The 22241-nt window shown below is 47.6% G+C and overlaps 1 protein-coding gene and 1 pseudogene across 1 annotated transcript; one reads left to right on the forward strand and one right to left on the reverse strand.

Moving 5' to 3' along the window:
- Positions 1 to 4913: 4913 nt before the first annotated feature.
- Positions 4914 to 5864, reverse strand: LOC101953709 (olfactory receptor 52B2-like). The gene has a single exon (XM_005315059.3). It carries the CDS (start codon positions 5862 to 5864, stop codon positions 4914 to 4916), a length of 951 nt encoding a protein of 316 aa, XP_005315116.3.
- Positions 5865 to 16700: 10836 nt separating this feature from the next.
- On the forward strand, positions 16701 to 17653 carry LOC135981910 (olfactory receptor 52B2-like; annotated as a pseudogene).
- The last annotated feature ends 4588 nt before the right edge of the window (positions 17654 to 22241 follow it).

Here is a 22241-nt window from a genome sequence, read left to right on the forward strand (position 1 = left end):
TGGGAGACTGTCCAGGGTCCGCTTGTGACCCAGGGTAACTGGGAGGTTGCACGAAGGCAGCCCCATGTAATATCCCATTGCAGTAGTTACACACAGTTTTTCCATATGATCCACAGGGAAGACAAAGCACACTTCAGCCTTGCACGCGTGATTTGCAGAGTGGAGATTTCAGCTGCTCTGTTAGAATTGCACATTCCCTGAAAATAGAAAATAAAAAAATAGTTTCTATCTCCCTGTTTTTCTGTCCCTCCACCCACCATCTTTGGTGTTTCAAGGCACTGTCACCTCCGTATCTAAAGCCCTGAAGATCATTATTATTTTATAGCTGAATCATTTGGAAGCTTCGTATAACGAAATGCTAATGATTCTGGCCTGCTCCTCTCTGAGCTATTGGGATGGGAAGGGAAATCAAGACACCCCTCCCCTCTCTGAATGGGACAGGAATGATCTGTAATAACAGCGCTTAGCAGATCTTAGCAGCATCAGCCCCACGGGGAGACGTGCAGCAGGAATTATCTCCTCCTGCACACTGGAAAAATGAACAAAGGTGTTGATCTTACAGGGACCCCTCCTGTGGAATGTCTTTGCAGGATCCGGGCCAGGGAGAGGCCAGGTGATGGGACAAGAACTGGGAATGCCTATTTTCCGTTCCTGGGCCTGCTGCGCCCCAGCAGCAATACCCAATGAGAATACTGCAGCTCCTTGCAGCCATGAAACACACTCTGCATTCGAGTCTATATTCTCACTGTCTTTTCTTTGACTGTGCACTCGATCCTGCAAGATCCCATGTGCCCTCAGCTCCCATTGAAACCAGTGGATGCTGAAGGTGCCCTTGGCCTGGGTCCTTGGCGTGCTAATGTTCCCACTGATGATACGCAACGGGCGAGTTTCTAAAGAGAGGGATGCACCAGTAATGGAGGCCTGCCCCGATCCCAAACGACTCACCACGCTCCTGCTCCAGCCGGGGCTGAGGAATCTCTGCCTGTGATCCGGGTGCAGAGCTCCAGGCAGTGTGAACCGCACTGACCCGGGCTGAGACACAGGGATATTTATACTGCCTCCCTGGGAATCCCAGCAGGGCTCTGAGCCACCAGGGAGCCCCAGGGACTCACCAGTTTCCACATCAGCCTCATGCAGGTGTGATCTTTAAACAGGGGATTTCCCAGTGTTTGTCTGAACGATATTCCTGACGGCTTTCCCCATTGCCCGCCCAAACACCCAGGCTCTGGCTGTTATTTCACACAGGGAGCAGGGGAGCACGTACAAGCCCTAACGGGGATCAGGGCGCTGCTGCACTGGGCTGGACACATACGGCGAGAGCAGCTCCTGCCCCAGAGAGCTCTCAACCTAAACAAAGGGTGGGAGCAAAGAAGTCACATTGCCCCCAGTTTGTAGGTGGGGAACGGAGCTCCAGGGACGCTAAGTGACTCACCAAAGGCTACACATGGAGTCAGTGGCAGAACCAGGAATTGAATCCAGGGCTCCCAAGTCCCACCCCAGAGCCGTAATCACAAGCCCATTCTTCCTCTCTGAGAGCGTGTCACAGGGTGCTCTGCTTGCCCCTAGGGGCGCCTCCTTCTGGCCATGTCTGGGGATTAGCTCTGCCAGGCCCACACCCCTTCCTGCAGTTGCTCAGCCGACTGGGGCTTTGTAGACATTTGGCCTCTGTGAGTTCCTTCCCCCCCAGGGGTCTCGGAGCTTGGGGTTCCCTGGTAGCTCTGAGCCCCCTGCTGGGATTCACAGTGCAGCAGTATAAATATCCCTGTGTCTCAGCCCAGGTCAGTGCAGATTCCCCACCAGCTGGCGCTCCCCACCCGGGTCACAGGCAGAGATTCCTCCTCCCTGGCCGGGGCAGGAGCGTGGGGAGTCGTTTGCATTGCCATGGAGGTGCAGTTGGAACAGCTGACGTCAATCCAGCGCTGAGGGGATATGAAGCAGGGACGGCGGAGTAGCCCATTCCAATCTAAACAAGAGCCGGTCGGGCATTTTTTGAGGACACATTTGTTGGTGCGAAATGCCAGTGTCTCCAAAACAAATCTTTTCACAGGAACGTGTTGGTTTCCATGAAACCTTCACCAGGCAGCTTCCTCAGGATGGAACGGCTGGTGAGCGAGCGCTCCCCAAGCCTGAATTACCCATGGCAGAGCGTTCACATGGCTGTGGAAGACTTAGTTTTAAGACCAAGCTCTGTGTGATTTGGAGCAGGGATTTGACCCTAGGTCTCCACACTCCATGTGAGCGCCCAGACCGCTGGGCCATGGGGTTCTCTCTATCTCACAAGGTCCGCATGTTGCGGGCCGATCCCCACTGACCCAGTGCCGGATCACTCTGCCATTGTTAGGGTCCTGGGCTGGGACACAGTGGAGTCAGGCGGGCCTGCATCCCCCTACCCTCTGCTCCCCCACCCCTGGGGTGGCATTCCCCTCGGAGCAGGCCAGAAGGCCTGTGTTAGTCTAGCATCCTCCGAGTTAGGAGTCTAGACAGTGCTGGTGCTCACCCTTCACTGAGCCAGTGGTCACAATCAAAAGGAAAATAAATGGTTATAAATTTGGGAGTACAAACGTGAGCCTCATGGTGGATCAGCTGGAGATGCTGGACAAAAAGAAGGTCCTGGCCATCCACCGGGAAACCGTGGCCCTGCAGGAGCGGCTGAAGGCATGGCAGGAGGAGAATGCCACCAAACACATCACCCCCGGTCAGCATGGCCTCTATTCCTTGAATGGGAGGGGAAGGGAAGGGGGATGACTTGTGGATTTCCAGCAACCACCAATGCCCACTCCCCAGAGTTCAGTCCCTTTAGCTGGAGGTGGGATGGGGAAGAAACCTCCCCACTCCTGCTCCCTGGCTGCTAGTGTCTCCCTGTGACCCTAATCACCCAATCCATAGAGGCAGAGGATGGAAGGATCCATGGAGTCCTGACAGGTTCCAAGAGGTGGGGGGAGCAAACATAAAAAAGGCGCCCCCCTTGGCTCCTCCTCCGGCCTCTCCGCACACCCCCGTGGCTCCTTCTCCAGCCGTACCGCCCCTCCTCCGGCCCTGCCGTGTCACCCCTGTGCCCCCTCCGCTCCTCTGGCCATGCCCGCTGCCCCCCCATGGCTGCCGGCCACGCTGTGGGCCGCCAGCTTGCGCTCCCCTCGCTCCTCCAGCCGCGAATTTATTCAAGAGAGGCAAATACAGGTTACACTGTGATTAGCAAACTCAGTGAAGGCTCCCTGCAAGTGCAAATTACGTGGTATAGCAGGCCACACAAGCCTTCTGTTTCCAATGCTCTCTTTATATGTGGGGTTCTTTATGGCACTAGATCTGTCCACACTAGGCAGGAGGAGATATTTTATATGTACAATATCAACACTGTTAAAGAGGGCAGAATTAGCATCAGGCTGGATAAAATGTTAAACACAGTGCAAAGAATCAACTACCAGCCCTTGGAGCATAAGCTGCAGGTGGACAATGATGGCAACTTACAACCTGAGCTTCCAGCCCACCTCCCAGTGACAGCTTTCTTTGGTTTCTGTGCAAATCAGTCATGCAGAGTGATTCAGAGTGAATCCCGCAGGGGCAGAAATAGCTGCCTTTGAATGCCAAAGCAAAAATAAAAAATGGATCATCATCGCATGGAAAAATGCAGTTATGCTTTGACAGAACAAGGAGCAATGGTGTCAAGTTGCAGTGGGGGAGGTCTAGGTTGGATATTAGGAAACACTATTTCACTAGGAGGGTGTTGAAGCACTGGAGTGCGTTACCTAGGGAGGTGATGGAATCTCCATCCTTAGAGATCTTTAAGGCTCGGCTTGACAAAGCCCTGGCTGGGATGATTTGTTGGAGTTAGTCCTGCTTTTAGCAGGGGGTCAGGCTAGATGACCTCCTGAGGTCTCTTCCAACCCTAACCTTCTATGATTCTATGTTTTTTTTACTCGCACTTTCACAGGACATCAAAATAATCACAGCACTAATCATTAAAATTAATCATTTAGAACAATTAGAAAACTAATAGAGGCAGAGATTTACAGGGGGGAAAATTAGGGCCGAATCTTGAGAGAAAAACCACAATGTTGGGTCATGGTTGTGGAAGGAAATTCAATGAAACCCAAAAGTCAGCAAATTCAAAATGGTGGAGGGAGGGTTTGTTGTTTTTACAGAACACAGTTAGCCTTTGGAACTCACAGCCACAAGATACCATTAAGGCCAAGAGCCAAGCAGGATTCAAAAGAGACTTGGACATTAATATAGATGAGAATACCAAATGTACAGTAATGAGGGCATAAGTCAACCGCTAAGTGATGGGGTTTAGGAAGAAACTTTCCCATGCAGAGGATAACTGTGCATAGCCCTGCGGGGATTCCTCTGAAGCAGCCAGGAGACAGGATACTGACGAGATGGACCACGGCTCTGGTCCAGCCCGGCAGTTCCCATGTCCATAGATATCTACTGTACTGAAGGCAAAAGTGGTTCTTTGTCTAACTGCCCAAAATCATCCCTTAACTGGAGGGTTTTTCACCTCCATCATATGTGAAGTGGCAGCAGCACTCCATGGAACCGCAGACATTTTCGGTGCCCGTCAAGGTGAGCGTAACTTACTTGTCAGCTTCCTTGTGCCTCTCCGTCTGGCATAGAGTGGGCAGCACAAGAACTAACCTCCCATTTGGCTTCCCCTCAGACTAGTGAAACCCTCCCTGTTCTGGGAGTGTCATTAAAACTGATCAGAAGGCTACCAATGAATAGATCTCGAGCCCACATAGTGCCGTGGACCTGGGTGTGCAATGAAACACCCCGGGAGCTGATAATGTCTATTTTGATACAGGGAGTTAAAGTGTTAACTTCCATTTCCGGGCGCCAAGGGACCCTCTCCTTGCAGTGCGGAAGAAGACAAACTAGTAAGTTTCCTTGCTCAGCTAGCAGCCCAGCGGGGGCACTCAGCACCATTTCCACTTCTGCGAGAACATGCAGCCCACTTGTTTCCGAATCTGCTTGCTTTTCATCCCGTAAACAATGGGGTTTAGCATGGGGAGGATGAGCACATAGAGATCGGCCAGCAGGATGTGAATGTGACGGGGGACCTGATGGCCAAAGCGGTGGGTTAGGAGAGTTAAAACTACTGGGGCATAAGTCAAGATGATGATACAGACGTGGGAGCCACAGGTGCTAAAAGCCTTGAGCCGGGCATCTTTGGTGGGGAGCCTGAAGACAGCCCTGAGGATCAGCACGTAAGACACCCCAATAAATACAATATCTAGTATAATGGTTACAATCATCAGTGCAAAGCCATACCAGATATTGATGGTTATGTCTGCACAGGCCAGACTGGCCACCCCTATGTGCTCGCAGTATGACTGCGGTAGGACGTTGCTTCCACAGAAGGGCAGTTGTTGGAGCAGAAAGAAAACGGGGACAATTATACAAAAGCTTCTGATGACTATGGCCGTGGTGATTTTCCCAATCTTCTCATTGGTGAGGATAGTCGTGTATCTCAGGGGGTCGCAGATGGCTACGTACCGATCAAACGCCATGGCCAGCAGGACGGCTGACTCGGCAACAAACCCAAAGTTAACAAAGAACATCTGGGAGAAGCAGGACTCAAAAGCAATTTCCCTGGCCCTAAACCAGAAGATGGCCAGCATTTTCGGCACTGTAGAAGTAGATAATATTAAATCGCTGACTGCCAACATGGAGAGGAAAAGGTACATGGGCTCCTGGAGGCTGCGCTCTGTTGCAATAAGGAATATTAGAACACAGTTCCCTAAAAGAGCAACAGTGTACATCAAACAGAAGGGGATGGCGATCCAGGTGTGCCAGTCCTCCAGGCCCGGGATGCCGAGGAGGATGAATGTGAGATGACTGAATTTTGTGCTGTTGACAGCAGACATGATGAGGTGTGGGCTCTGCTTGGACGCTAGGCAAAGCTGGAAAGAAAGACAAGGTCATTACTTGCGGGGTATCGCCCCTTTGACACACACTTCTCCCTAACGTTCTAGAGCGAAATTCACCCCCTGCCGAGAGCTTGCACAAGGGCTAGGTCCCTCTCGGCCACCAGAAAGAGGTTCTTTTCAGGAAATAGTGCCAAAGATACACATAACATGAACTTGAAATGTGCTTTCTTTGAATGCAATACAAACCTGAGTCTAAGAGCTACATTCAGACCAGTAAAGAACAGAAACATACCATGTGACAGTGACTGGTCAGGAAGCTCAGGTGTCAGATAGGAACACCTGCAAACCCACTGTAAAGAAGCCACAGCACAAGCATTTTTGGGTGGATAATTTCAGATAACTTATGCATGAATAAAGAAGAACAGGAGTACTTGTGGCACCTTAGAGACTAACAAATTTATTATGGACACACCACACGATCCATTGTCTACAGCCAAGCTCTAAGATATAACCGCATTTGCTCCAATCCCTCGGATAGAGACAACCACCTACAAGATCTCTATCAAGCATTCTTAAAACTACAATACCCACCTGCTGAAGTGAAAAAACAGATTGATAGAGCCAGACGAGTACCCAGAAGTCACCTCCTACAAGACAGGCCCAACAAAGAAAATAACAGAACACCACTAGTTGTCACCTTCAGCCCCCAACTAAAACCTCTCCAGCGCATCATCAGAGATCTACAACCTATCCTGAAAGATGATCCTTTACTCTCACAGATCTTGGGAGACAGACCTGTCCTCGCTTACAGACAACCCCCCAACCTAAAGCAAATACTCACCAGCAACCACACATCACTGAACAAAACCATTAACCCAGGAACCTATCCTTGTAACAAAGCCCGATGCCAACTCTGTCCACATATCTATTCAAGTGACATCATCATAGGACCTAATCACATCAGCCATACCATCAGGGGCTCGTTCACCTGCACATCTACCAATGTGATATATGCCATCATGTGCCAGCAATGCCCCTCTGCCATGTACATTGGCCAAACCGGACAGTCTCTACGCAAAAGAATTAATGGACACAAATCTGACATCAGGAATCAAAATACTCAAAAACCGGTGGGAGAACACTTTAACCTGTCTGGTCATTCAGTGACTGACCTGCGGGTGGTTATATTACAACAGAAAAACTTCAAAAACAGACTCCAACGAGAGACTGCTGAGCTAGAATTGATATGCAAACTAGACACAATCAACTCCGGTTTGAATAAGGACTGGGAATGGCTGAGCCATTACAAACATTGAATTTATCTCCCCTTGTAAGTATTCTCACACTTCTTATCAAACTGTCTGTACTGGGCTAGCTTGATTATCACTTCAAAAGTTTTTTTTCTCTTAATTAATTGGCCTCTCAGAGTTGGTAAGACAACTCCCACCTGTTCATGCTCTCTGTATGTGTGTATATATATCTCCTCAATATATGTTCCATTCTATATGCATCCGAAGAAGTGGGCTGTAGTCCACGAAAGCTTATGCTCTAATAAATGTGTTAGTCTCTAAGGTGCCACAAGTACTCCTGTTCTTCTTTTTGCGGATACAGACTAACATGGCTGCTACTCTGAAACCTGTCATTGTGCATGAATGCAAATCTCAGTCAGCTCTAGGACGATGCACAAACAGAAACCAAAAAGGTGAAGTTCAGCTTTGTCAGGAATTATTCACCCAGCTCGGTTCCTACTTTATATTTTCCCATTGATTGATGCTGAATGCAACAGTCAACTACTGAACAACTCAATACAACGCAACTCAAAGGTTAGTCACTGCAGAAGGGATTACTAATGGATTCATAGATTCTACAGCCACAGGGGACCACCGTGATCATGACATCTGATCTCCTGTATAACACAGCCCAATGAACTGCCCTGAATCAATTCCTGTTTGATGAAGAGCAGATCTTTCTAAACGCCTCCACTCTCGATTTCAAGATTGTCAGGGATGGAGAATCCACCGCAACTTGTGGTCACTTGTTCCAAGTGCTATTCACCCTCACTGCTGAGAATTTGTGCCTTATTTCTAGTCTGAATTTGTTTAGCTTCAACTTCCATCCACTGAATCGTGTTAGACATTTGTGGACTGAAGAGCCCCCTGTTCTCACATTTCTGGTCCCCATCTCAGTACTCATAAACTGTGATCGTGTCACCCCTTCGCCTTCTCTTCGTTAAACTAAGCAGACTGAGTTCCTTGAGTCTGTCACTACAAGGCAGCTCTTCCAATCATTCAATCATTCCTGTGGCTCTTCTCTGACCCCTCTCCAGTTTATCAACATCCTTCTTGAATTGAGGACACCAGAACTGGGCACAGGATTCCAGCAGGGGTCACCCCAGTGCCAAATACAAAGGTCATATAATCTCCCTACTCGTACTTGAGATCCCGTTTTCATACGTCCAAGAATCACATTAGCCCCATTTGACCCCAGCACCGCACTGGGAGCTCATGTTCAGCTGATTATCCACCATGACCCTCAAGTCCTTTTCAGATCCCTCTACCCGTAATCTCCATGCAGCGCTCCCTTTGATATCAATGGGAGATCCATTGGGCTAACTCTACACCCCAGCCAATGGACCAGAGTTAACATTGAAATTCAGCCCTCTCCACAGAACGAATTTGCCATTGCCTGGTATAGGGACTCTGCAGGAAAGTTCTAATCCTCATCTTTAATCACTCACTCAATAGGCTAGGAAATAACCGAGTATTGAAAGAGATCAAACCTCACACTTCACATTTAAATCAGTTGCCAACTATTACTGGTCAGGATGATCCCTGAAGAAGTGTCATGTTACCCCACATCTGCCAGTTCTGGAGTTTTTTGCTGCTTCCCTGCAGCACCTGGTGCAGCTCACTGTTGGAGGGGGACGCTGGACGATACAGACCCTGGTCTGACCCAGTCTGGCAATGCCTCTGTTCCTACCTTTGTAGTAGCTGAAGTTTGTTCTTTGGTGCTTTTAATTAGTCCGGCCCATAATAGCAGATTGTTTGTCAGTGAAAGCGTTCTGGAGTCACAGTCTAAGCCCAGCTCGGAGATGCCCAGAAGACTCTCCAGGGTAACAGGGGAACAGGAGACTCGGGTACCAATGACACCCCACACCCTTCCCTGGGCCCGTTAGAATGTCGGCCGGGTCAGGAAATGGCCGTGTGGCCCAGGCAGAGACATGACATTATAAACCCTGCCTGGGCGACTGGCCTCTCCCTGTCTGTGAGCCTGGAAGCTGCATCTCTTGGGGCATTTTCTCCTGGCTGCCGATGCCCTGCCTCTCACCCTATTCCATCACACTGCTGAAATGACAAAGGGCTCCTTCAGAAATGTGTCCAGCTGTCACACGGGGCCAGATCCCCAGCTGGTGGAATCCGCACGGCCCTATCAAAGGCAATGGAGCTACGTCAGGTGACACCGGTTGATGAGCAGGCCCTTTGTTATCTGAGGCTTACAGACATAGGTAAAAACTGGAGTTGTTGCAGCCAACCTTGGGAGACTGTCAAGGGTCCGCTTGTGACCCAGGGTAACTGGGAGGTTGCACGAAGGCAGCCCCATGTAATATCCCTTTGCAGTAGTTACACACAGTTTTTCCATATGATCCACAGGGAAGACAAAGCACACTTCAGCCTTGCACGCGTGATTTGCAGAGTGGAGATTTCAGCTGCTCTGTTAGAATTGCACATTCCCTGAAAATAGAAAATAAAAAAATAGTTTCTATCTCCCTGTCTTTCTGTCCCTCCACCCACCATCTTTGGTGTTTCAAGGCACTGTCACCTCAGTATCTAAAGCCCTGAAGTTCATTATTATTTTATAGCTGAATCATTTGGAAGCTTCGTATAACGAAATGCTAATGATTCTGGCCTGCTCCTGTCTGAGCTATTGGGATGGGAAGGGAAATCAAGACACCCCTCCCCTCTCTGAATGGGACAGGAATGATCTATAATAACAGCGCTTAGCAGATCTTAGCAGCATCAGCCCCAAGGGGAGACGTGCAGCAGGAATTATCTCCTCCTGCACACTGGAAAAATGAACAAAGGTGTTGATCTTACAGGGACCCCTCCTGTGGAATGTCTTTGCAGGATCCGGGCCAGGGAGAGGCCAGGTGATGGGACAAGAACTGGGAATGCCTATTTTCTGTTCCTGGGCCTGCTGCGCGCCAGCAGCAATACCCAATGAGAATACTGCAGCTCCTTGCAGCCATGAAACACACTCTGCATTCGAGTCTATATTTTCTGTCTTTTCTTTGACTGTGCACTCGATCCTGCAAGATCCCATGTGCACTCAGCTCCCATTGAAACCAGTGGATGCTGAAGGTGCCCTTGGCCTGGGTCCTTGGCGTGCTAGTGTTCCCACTGATGATACGCAACGGGCGAGTTTCTAAAGAGGGGGATGCACCAGTAATGGAGGCCTGCCCCGATCCCAAACGACTCACCACGCTCCTGCTCCAGCCGGGGCTGAGGAATCTCTGCCTGTGATCCGGGTGCAGAGCTCCAGGCAGCGTGAACCGCACTGACCCGGGCTGAGACACAGGGATATTTATACTGCCTCCCTGGGAATCCCAGCGGGGCTCTGAGCCACCAGGGAGCCCCAGGGACTCACCAGTTTCCAAATCAGCCTCATGCAGGTGCGATCTTTAAACAGGGGATTTCCCAGTGTTTGTCTGAACGATATTCCTGACGGCTTTCCCCATCGCCAGCCCAAACGCCCAGGCTCTGGCTGTTATTTCACACAGGGAGCAGGGGAGCACGTACAAGCCCTAACGGGGATCAGGGCGCTGCTGCACTGGGCTGGACACATACGGCGAGAGCAGCTCCTGCCCCAGAGAGCTCTCAACCTAAACAAAGGGTGGGAGCAAAGAAGTCACATTGCCCCCAGTCAGTAGGTGGGGAACGGAGCTGCAGGGATGCTAAGTGACTCACCCAAGGCCACACAGGAAGTCAGTGGTAGAACCAGGAATTGAATCCCGGGCTCCCAAGTCCCACCCCAGAGCCGTAATCACAAGCCCATTCTTCCTCTCTGAGAGCGTGTCACAGGGTGCTCTGCTTGCCCCTAGGGGCGCCTCCTTCTGGCCATGTCTGGGGATTAGCTTTGCCAGGCCCACACCCCTTCCTGTAGTTGCTCAGTGGACTGGGGCTGTGTAGACATTTGGCCTCTGTGAGTCCCTTCCCCCCCAGGGGTCTCAGAGCTTGGGGTTCAGCTAGCCCAGACAGAGCCCCACAGCGAGCCCCAGTCAGCCACAGGGGGCAGCCAGCTTTAAATGCTGTGTAGACCCTCACCCACACCCCTGCCAGCAAGTGGTACACAGCAGCTGTTCCCCTAGGTGGCTGTGCAGGCCAGTCCCTCCCTGCAGGAGATGCATGTCGGCTAGTGTGTTTTGGGGCGTGTCTCTGTCCGTGCATCTGGGGGCAATGCACTGGGGCTGGTCCGGCCTCTGCCACTGACATGGCCACTGCAACCCACCCAGTCAGCGGGGCACATTAGGATCCTGCCAGCAGCCAGGCATCGCTGTGCGCAAAGCCTGGCACTTCGCACTGGTGTGTGCCGCCCGGAGTCTCCAAAAAGTAAGTGAGTCTGATGGTGTCATAAACAGATAGTTAAGGGTTAATGCCTCTTTTACCTGTAAAGGGTTAAGAAGTTCACCTAGCCTAGCTGACACCTGACCAGAGGAACCAAGCGGGGGAACAAGGTGGTTCAAAAGGAAGGAGGGAAGTTCCCTTTGTTTAGTTTCAGTTTAAGTTTTGACCGGAGTGGGAAAGCTCCAGAATTCAGCTTCTTATCAAGTAGTGAGTATTAGTGAAGGAAATAAATAGGTTTATGTTTATTTTCTTTGTAACTGTCTTGGGCATTAGGGAATAATCATATTGGGTATGTTTTGTGTAACTAAGTTTTTGCCCAGGGGGACATCCTATGTGTTTGGAATCTGTTGTCTGTGAGAGTAGCTGGTATGCTAATCTCTCCCAGAGGGTTTTCTTTTATCTTTCTTTTCTTTAATTAAAAGCCTTCTTTTTAAGAACCTGATTGCTTTTTCCTTGTTTTAAGATCCAAGGGGGTTGGATCTGGGCTCACCAGGAATTGGTGGGGGAAAGGAGGGGGGATGGTTACATTCTCCTTGTGTAAAGATCCAAGGGTTTGGATCGGTGTTCACCGGGAAATTGGTGAAGAAGTCTCTATAGGCTACCCAGGGAAAGGAGTTAAAACTTGGGAGTGGTGGCAGCAAAACCAGATCTAAGTTGGTAATTCAGTTCAGAGGTTCACATGCAGGTCCCCATTTCTGTACTCTAAAGTCCAGAGTGGGGGTGAAACCGATGACAGATGGTGCCAACACCATGGGCAGCATAAAAGGGCCTGGCAACAGGGAACGCATAACTTCCCTAGCTCTGATGTTCCTGCACCAGAACAGCTAGTCCCTGGCTTTTGTAATCTCCCTCAGGCCCATATACAGACCCTTTAGATTTCAAATAAAGGACAACTTGGAAATTATTGGAGAAAGTCTATTTTTAAGGGCACCCCCCGATGTTTGATTTGTGACCCACACTCATATACAAAGAACCGATTGTATTACGGTGTCCAATCCTTTGCATGATTACTGGAGTTTACAAGACAATATTTATTGATTTGATGTGTAATGTGGAACACTGGGCCCCGAACGAAGGACAGGTGGTCACGCCGTGTGTGACATTGTAACATATTTCCTCTCCACCTGCTTTGGGACAAATCTGGGACACGATACAGGTGAAAAAACTTGAAACGAAGAACACTAGAGAATCTCTTGGTTAGCAGGATGATAGAATAGGGAGGGGTCAGTTTCTGCAGACAGTGGCTGCAGCGCTACGGGATCCCCTACCAGGAGAGTTAGCTGAAGGCAAGAAAAATCAAGCCCCTGCAATAGTCTCTGTTAGGATATAGCTATTCAGGCCTGTCTGCGAAGGCCTAGACTTTAAGAATTTAGGTGTATTCTTATCACGTAGCTAGTTCTAGAGGTAAGAATCGAAATCACGGTCTGCCGGTGTAAGGGCCTTTTCTCACTGTGACAGTCTGAGGCCCTGTTCTTAGGCTAAGGCCTTGGGCTAAGCCCCGGGGCAGCCGTAAGCTGGGAAGTGAACGGTCACATCCTCACATCCCAAACCCGTCACATTGAAATAAGGCGATTTGGGGCTGTTCGGAAGGTGATCGATCTATCAGCTCCAGAGAAAGGGAAGAGCCTAGAAGATGTAAAAGGAAACTGAGTTTGATAGCATCCTGTCTGGCAAGAACTCACTTATCAATAGCTGGGATGTGAAATCCTCATTTCTGTATTGTTCTGTCACTGTAGTCTCCACTTCCCTATTGTTTGTCTGTATAATCCAGGGGTCGGCAGAAGTGGTGTGCCGAGTCTTCATTTATTCACTCTAATTTAAGGTTTCGCGTGCCAGTCATACATTTTAATGTTTTTAGAAGGCCTCTTTCTGTAAGTCTATAATATATAACTAAACTATTGTTATATATAAAGTATATAAAGTTTTTAAAATGTTTAAGAAGCTTCATTTAAAATTAAATTAAAATGCAGAGCCCCCGAACCGGTAGCCAGGACCCGGTCAGTGTGAGTGCCACTGAAAATCAGCTCGTGTGCCGCCTTTGGCGCGCGTGCCATAGGTTGTCTACCCCTGGTATAATCTCTGTCTGCTTCGGATATGCATCTGAAGAAGTGGGCTGTAGTCCACGAAAGCTTATGCTCTAATAAATGTGTTAGTCTCTAAGGTGCCACAAGTACTCCTGTTCTTTTTGTGGATACAGACTAACACAGCTGCTACTCTGAAACCTGTCTGGCTCTGTGATTGTTTCTGTCTGCTGTTTAATTAATTTTGTTGGGTGTAAACCAATTAAGGTGGTGGGATATAATTGGTTAAATAATCATGTTACAATATGTTAGGATTGGTTAGTTACATTTCAGTAAAATGATTGGTTAAGGTATAGCTAAGCAGAACTCAATACTATATAGTCTGCAGTCAATCAGGAAGTAAAGGGGGGGAATGGGAATGGGGAATGGGGGTGGGGGAATTGGAATGCAGTATTTGGAATTGGAATGCAGTATTCCTTCTCTGAATGCAGTATTTCAATGGCACCACTACTAAAATGACGGCTCTTGAAAAGGCACTCTCTATGTACCTCAGTATGGGGAAATTCCCCCCCTGCCCCCACAGGCAGTGACCCAGCACAAGATCTAGGTCCCCCTTTATGTCCTACTCATGCAGGGCTAAGTACCAGTTCAATCGGATGGAAGAATCCCATGCACTGCTACAGGCTAGGGACTGACTGGCTAGGCAGCAGTTCTGCAGAAAAGGACCTAGGGGTTACAGTGGACGAGAAGGTGGATATGAGTCAACAGTGTGCTCTTGTTGCCAAGAAGGCTAATGGCATTTTGGGCTGTAAGTAGGGGCATTGCCATCAGATTGAGGGACGTGATCATTCCCCTCTATTTAGTGTTGATGAGGCCTCATCTGGAGTACTGTTTCCAGTTTTGGGCCCCACACTACAAGAAGGATGTGGAAAAATTGGAAAGAGTCCAGCAGAGGACAACAAAAATGATTTGGGGGCTGGAGCACATGATTTATGAGGAGTGGCTGAGGGAACTGGGATTATTTAGTCTGCAGAAGAGAAGAATGAGGGGGGGATTTCATAGCTGCTTTCAACTACCTGAAAGGGGGTTCCAAAGAGGATGGATCTGGACTGTTCTTAGTGGTACCAGATGACAGAACAAGGAGCAATGGTCTCAAGTTGCAGTGGGGGAGGGTTAGGTTGGATATTAGGAAACACTATTTCACTAGGAGGGTGGTGAAGCACTGGAATGGGTTACCTAGGGAGTTGGTGGAATCTCTATCCTTAGAGGCTTTTAATGTCAGGCATGACAAAGCCCTGGGCACAAGCAAATAACATGTGTTTTAATTGGGTCACATGTGAATGCAGACATCTAGGAACAAAGAATGTCGGCCGTACTTACAGGGTGGGGGATCCTATCTTGGGAAGAGGTGAGTTTTAAAAAGATTTGAGGGACATGGTGGATAATCAGCTGAACATGAGCTCCCAATGTAATGCTGTGGCCAAGAGGGCCACTGTGAGCCTTGGATGCAAAAACGGGGGGATCTTGAGTAGGGGGAGAGAGGTTATATGACCTTTGTATTTGGCTCCCAGGCGAGCACTGCTGGAATATTGTGTCCAGTTCTGGTGTCCGTAGTTCAAGGAGGATGTTGGTAAATTGGGAAGGTTTCAGAGAAGAGCCATGACAATGATTAAAGGATGAGACAACCTGTCTTATAGTGATAGACTCAAGGTGCTCAATCGTTTTAGCCTAACAAAGAGAAGGTTAAGGGGTTGTGACGGGTTTCACAACCCCTTAACCCCTTAACCTGACGTACTGTGGTCCCACTGAGTTAACCTGTTCCCCCCAGACTGGACTCCCTGACACCATCCTGCTGTGCCGGGCTCGCGCACACACACTGGTAGGGACACACCCAGCTGCAGAAAGAAGCACAGACTCTGAGATCAGCTCTGTGTCGAGAGCTCAGGTAGGAGATTGCCCAGGACTCAAGAGCACCCTCCGTTGCAGTGCAACCCCCAAATTGTATTGTCTTGCGCTGCACAGAAACCTGTACAGCGTAAATTCATGAAATTCGCTCCCTCCCTCAATGTGGAGGAAGAGATGCACAGCTCCCCCTGCCACCGTTATGAATAACACAAACTGGGTTTAGAATAAACAAAACAAGTTTATTAAGTACAAGGGGTAGATTTAAAGTGGTTATGAGGAATAGCAAACCGATCAAAGCAGATTACTGAGCAAAATAAAGAAACATGCAAACTAAGCCTAATGAACTAAAGAAACGGGTTCCAAGTAGTAATTTCTCACCCTAAGTGTTGTTTTAAGCAGGTTGCAGAGTTTCTTGAAGACAAACCACTCTTGCTTCCAGAAAAAGTTCCAGCTTTTCACAGGCCAGACCCCTTTCTCAGCCTGGGTCCCAGTCCTTCTTCCCCAGATCAGTTTTAGGTGTTTTCAGAAGTCATTCTGGGCGGGGATTCAGTGAACAGCCAGCGACCTTGATTAACTCACTCCCCGGGCTTAAATAGGATTTACATATTGCGGGAATTCTTTGTTTCCCAGTTTGATCCCCATCCCCCTTCAGTGGAAAAGTACCAGCAGTCCAAGATGGTATCCAGTACCAGGTGACATGATCACATGACCCTGCAGTGCCAAAGCAACGATGAAACAAGGTTTATTTGCGACGTCGACAGGAAGGACCTCCAGGAAGACGGGAGATCAGCATCTTTAAAGACCCATTGTCTTTCCTAATGGCCCATCCAGGCTGATTGCATATTGTCTGGAGGGCGTTCCCCAGGTATAAACACAGTTGTAATTGTTAAATAGTCAATATTCCTAATTTCAGATACAGAAATGATACATGTATACAAATAGGATAATCATATTCAGTAAATCATAACTTTTCCAATGATACCTCACATGACCCATCTTGCATAAGACACATCTTAGTTATGCCATATTCATATCATAACAATATCTCTATGAAGAATATGGGACGTAATGCCACAGGGGTAACTTGATCAAAGGTGATAAGTACCTTCATGGGGAAAGAAAATTGCTCTTCAGTCTACGAGATAAAGGTATAACACTATCCAATGGCTAGATGGGTAATAAGGCCTCACATTTTTAACAATGAGCGTGATTAACAATTGAAACAAGTTGCCACTTGTTTTGTCTACAGGAAACATGTGTGAACTGGAACAGCGCCCCGCCCCATCATGGCCACTCTCAATCACACCAGATTCACTCTGGTAAGCTGCGCCTTGTTCGGCATCCCAGGCATGGAGGCCTCTCACAGCTGGATCTCCATCCCCTTCTGCTCCATGTACACGACCGCCCTGCTGGGGAATGGCTCCTGCTCTTCATTATCATCGAAGAGCAAAGTCTGCACGAGCCCATGGACCTGTTCCTGGCCAGGCTGGCAGTAGCTGATGTTCTGCTGTCTACCGCCACAATGCCCAAAACGCTCAGCATATCCTGGTTCAACGCCCGGGAAATCGCTTTCAGTGCCTGCTTCACCCAGATGTTCATTATCCATTTTATTTTCGTTGCGGAGTCGGCCATCCTGCTGGCCATGGCGTTCGATCGATACGTCGCCATCTGCCGCCTCCTGAGATACACCACCATACTAACGCACTCAAAGATAGGGAAAATCGCGGCGGCAGCTGTCATCAGAGGTGTTTGCCTGGTGGGCTCCCTTACCTACTTTCTTAAAAGGTTACCGTACTGCGGATCCAATGTCATTTATTACACGTTCTGCGAGCACATGGGCATAGCATGGCTGGCTTGTGCTGATATAACGCTCAATATCTGGTATGGTTTAACAGTGGCTCTTGTAACCATGGGGCTAGATATTGTGCTTATTGCTGTATCCTACATTCTGATCCTCCAGGCCGTCTTCCATCTCCTGTCCAAAGATGCCCGGCTCAAGGCTCTAGGCACCTGCAGCTCCCACATCTGTGTCATATTGATGTTTTACATTCCTGCCTTTTTCTCAACCTTCACATATCACTTTGGTGGAGCTAACATCCCTCACTATATTCACGTCCTGCTGGCCAATGTCTTTGTAATCGTTCCTCCCATGTTAAATCCCATCGTGTACAGGGTGAGAACCAGACAGATTCGGGAACGAGTGATTCATGAGCTCAGCAAGACGGGCAAATGCTTCTGAGGGCTAATGCCAGCCCAGTAACTGAGCAACTAAACTCACCAACAAGCTTCCCCAGAAGGAGAATCAGATTGTCATTTATAAGGTGTTTGTGCAGCACCAGGCACAATGATTAATCATAGAATCTTAGAATCAGAGACATAGAGAGCTGGAGGGGACCTTGAGAAGTCATCAATCCTGCCCCTTGCACTCTGGAAGGTCCGAGTACAGCTAGACCATCCTTGACAGGGGTTTGTCCAACTTGTGTTTAAAAACTTCCAATGATGGGGACTCCACAACCTCTCTTGGAAGCCTATGCCAGAGCTTAATTGTCCCTAAAGTTAGAAAGATTTTCCTAATATGTAATCCGACTCTCCCTTGCTACAGATTAAGACCATTACTTCTTCTCCTACCTTCAGTGGCCCTGTAGAACAATTTCTTCCCATCCTCTTTATCACAGCCAGTAACATATTTGAAGACTGTTCTCAGGTCTCTCCCCTCAGTCTTCTTTTCCCAAGACTAAACATGCCCAGTTTTTTAACCTTTCCTCAGAGATCAGCTTTTCTAAACCTGTGATCATTTTTGTTGCTCTCCTCTGCACTCTCCAATTTGTGCACATCCTTCCTGAATTGTGGTGCCCAGAACTGGATGCCATACTCCAGCTGGGGCCTCACCAATGCTGAATAAAGCAGGACAGTTACCTCCTGTGTCCTACGTACTACATGCTTCACATTGCTGATTCCTATTCAGTTTGTGATCCGCTATAACCCCCAGATCCTTTTCAGCCCTATGACCATCTACACAGTTATTCCCCAGTCTGCGGTTGTGGATTTGATATTTCCTTCTCAAGTGTAGTACTTTGCACTTGTCTTTATTTAATTTAATTTTGTTGAATTCAGACCAATTCTCCAATTTGTCAAGGTCATTTTGAATTTTAAACCTAGCTTCCAAAATGCTTGGAATTCCTCCCAGCTTGGTGTCATCCGCAAATTTTATAAGCCTACTCTCCACTCCATTATCCAAGTAATTAATGGAAATACTGGAATCAGGACTGACCCCTAGGGGACCCTAGGCCATTCATAATTACTCTTTGAGTAAGATCTTTCAACCACTTGTGCAGTCACCTTATCCTAATTTCATCTGGACCGCATTTTCCTAGGTTGCTTAAGAGAATGTTGTGAGGAACTGTGTCAAAGCCTTACCAAAATTATATGCTATCTCTTGATTCCCCCCCTTTTCACCAGGTCAGCAGCCCTATTAAAGTAGGAAATTAAGTTGTTTTGGCTTGTTTTGTTTTTGATAAGTCCATGCTGCCTATCCTTTATAACCCTGTTATCCTTCAGGGGCTTACAAATCGATTGTTTAATAATTCAGTCCAGTATCTTTCCAGGTCCTGAAGTCAGGAAGATTGGTGTATAATTCCCTGGGGCCTCCTTATTCCACTTCTTAATGATAGGTGCTATGTTTGCCCTTCTCTAGTCTTCTAGGACCTGTCCTGTCCTCCAGGAATTGTCAAAGATAATTGCTAATGGCCCCCAAATTGCTTCTGCTAGTTGCTTAAGATGAATTTCATCAGACCCTGTTGACTTGAGTACATCTAAAGCATCTAAATATTCTTTAGCCTGTTCTTTCCCTATTTTGCTTGCATCACTTCCTCCTAGTTGTTAATATTAATTGTGTTGAGTACCTGCTCATCATAAACGTTTTAAAGAAAGACTGAAGCAAAATAGGCGTTAAGCACCAAAGCTTTCTTGTTGTCATTAGTTTTCAGCTCTCCTTCCACGCTAAGTAGAGGACCTACCCTTCCCTTCGTCTCTTTCTTGCTACTGATGTTTTTAAAGAACCTCTTCTTATTGCCTTTTTTGTTCCTTGCCAGAGGTAAGTCATTTTGTGCCTTAGCCTTTCTGAATTGGTCCTGCTTTGGGCAGGGGGTTGGACTAGATGACTTCCTGAGGTCTCTTCCAACCCTAATATTCTATGATTCTATGATTTTGTCTCTACATAGTTGTGCCATTCTTTTGTACTCCTCGTTCTCAATTTGTCCATGTTCCCACTTTTTGTAGGAAAGCTTTTTGATTGTCAGGTCATTGAAGAGCTCCTGATTGAGCCATATTGGCCCCTTGCTTTTCTTTCTATATTTCCTCTGCATTGGAATGGTTTACTGTTGTGCCTTTAACACTGTCTCCCTGTAAAGAATAAATAAGAATGTAAATAATAAACATTGCTAATAATTAATACAAAGGGTCATAACACTGGAATGGATCTCATGGGTCGAGTCCAATCTCTTGCTATCACAGGCAGCCCTGTCATATCATCCCGTGGATACATTTATGAAGCTCCATCCAGAACCTCCATCCTCCAATGACTAGAAGCCATCTTCTCATTCCCAGCCTCAGTTAACTCCTGGCCAGTTTATCCCCATTTGTTCTTGTGCCAACACTGTCCTTTAGCATCAATAGCTCTTCTCCCTCCCGGGTGTTTACCTCAAGATGTATTTATAGAGCAGTCCGATCCCCACCCAGCCTGACTTTCGCAGGGCTAACCAAGCCAAGCTCCTTTAGCCTCCCCTCCAAAGCCAGGCCCTCCATTGCCCTGACCACCCTAGCAGCCCTTCTCGGAACCTGTTCCAGCCTGGATTCTATATTTTTGTTTAAACAATTCTCATATGGGGAAGGAAAAAAACTATAGGCAACACACATGCAAATCAAAATACCATTGGAAATGTGACTGAAATAGTGCGAGGCCCTTCCCTCCTATAAAATGGTTTGAAGCGTGGTTCTGCTCAGAAAACGTGGTTCAAAGCAAAAAGGCATCTTTTAACAATTGGAAAGCAAATCCTAATGAGAAAAATAGAAAGGAGAATAAATACTGGCAAGATATGGGTAAGGGGGGATATGATAGAGAGCTATAAAAGCATAAATGGTGTGGAGAAAAAGAATAAGGAAATGTTATTTACTCCTTCCCATAATACAAGCACAGGGGTAACGATGCTGCCTGTGGTGGGACCCAACTGAGAGTATCAATTCAGGACAAATTGCTTCGAGCAGGGCAGTCACAGCCCAAGGCTGGCTGGGGTTCCTTTATTATTAAGGCACATCAAACCAGCCAAACAGAGAGGACTTCATTCTTACGTCACCGGCTAACCATAAGTCATACGGGCAATTTCCTTGACATTCCAATTTCCCAGTATCACCAACCAATAACCCAGTAAAAGACATAAAGTTCTCTCTATCCCAAAGGACCAAGCCACAGATCCAGGTCAATATACAAGTCAGATCTTACCCACAAATCACGCTGTTGCCAATCCTTTAGAATCTAAAATCTAAAGGCTTATTTATAAAAAGAAAGTAATATAGATGAAAGCTAGAATTGGTTAAATGGAATCAATTCCATACAGCAATGGCAAAGTTCTTGGTTTAGGCTTGTAGCAGTGATGAAATAAACTGCAGGTTCAAATCAAATCTCTGGACACGTCCACAGCTGGGATGGGTCCTTCAGTCCTTTGTTCAGAGCTTCAGTTTGCAGCAAGGTTCCTCCAGAAGTAAGAAGCAGGACTGAAGACAAAATGGAGGGGTTTCCAGGGCCTTTTATATTCTCTGCCCTGTGGAAGGACCTCTTTGTTCTTACTGTGGAAAACCACAGCAGCAAGATGGCGTTTGGAGTCACATGGACAAGTCACATGACCATGCATGACTCAGTTTTCAGGCCGATGCCATTGTTTACATGTTAGTTTGAACGTTCCCAGGAAAGCGTAGATGTAGATTGGCATCTCCCAAAGTTCATTCTCAGTTAAGTGTTCCTTGATTGGGCACTTACCCAGAATAGTCCTTCCTCAAGGAGCTGACCAAATGCTTCACTGAGGCTACTTAGAATCAAAACACATTGAGATACAAGTACAGAGCCAATATTCATAACTTCAACTACAAAATGATACACACATACAGATAGTATAATTATAAGCAGCAAATCATAACCTTTTCATAGACACCTCACACAACAACCTCTGTACAATATTTGCTGCAAATATACAACAGTGGTTGCAAGAATGATCTATAGGGTCACAGTTTATGTCAATAATGTCACACAGGGATCACCCAATGAAATGAATTGGCAGCAAGTTTAAAAGAAACAAAAGGAAGTATTTCTTCACACAGTGCACAGTCAACCTGTGGAACTCTTTGCCAGGGGATGTTGTGAAGGCCACAATTGTAACAGTGTTAAAAAAAGAATTAAATAAGCCTTGGAGGACAAGATGGTCAGGGATACAACGCCATGCTCTCGGTGTCCCTAAACCTCTGACTGCCAGAAACTGGGACTTGACGACGGGATGGATGACTCGAAAAATTGCCCTGTTCTGTTCATTCCCTCTGAAGCACCTGGTATTGGCCAGTGTCAGAGACAGAATACTAGGGTAGATGGACCATTGCTCTGACCCAATAGGACTGTTCTTATGTTCCCTGGTAGCTCTGAGCCCCCTGCTGGGTGCCCCCGCCCACTCCTGGGGTGGCATTCCCCACAGAGCAGGACAGGTGGCCTGTGTTAGTCTAGTGTCCGCTGAGTTAGGACACTAGACAGTACTGGTGCTCACCCTTCACTGAGTTCATGGTTACAG

Source organism: Chrysemys picta, chromosome 1 (genome assembly GCF_011386835.1).
Source record: "Chrysemys picta bellii isolate R12L10 chromosome 1, ASM1138683v2, whole genome shotgun sequence".
Classification (NCBI taxonomy): Eukaryota; Metazoa; Chordata; order Testudines; family Emydidae; genus Chrysemys; species Chrysemys picta.

Excerpts from the sequence above, each read along its gene's own strand:
- LOC101953709 (XM_005315059.3), bottom strand. The coding sequence starts at position 5,864 with ATGTCTGCTGTCAACAGCACAAAATTCAGTCATCTCACATTCATCCTC.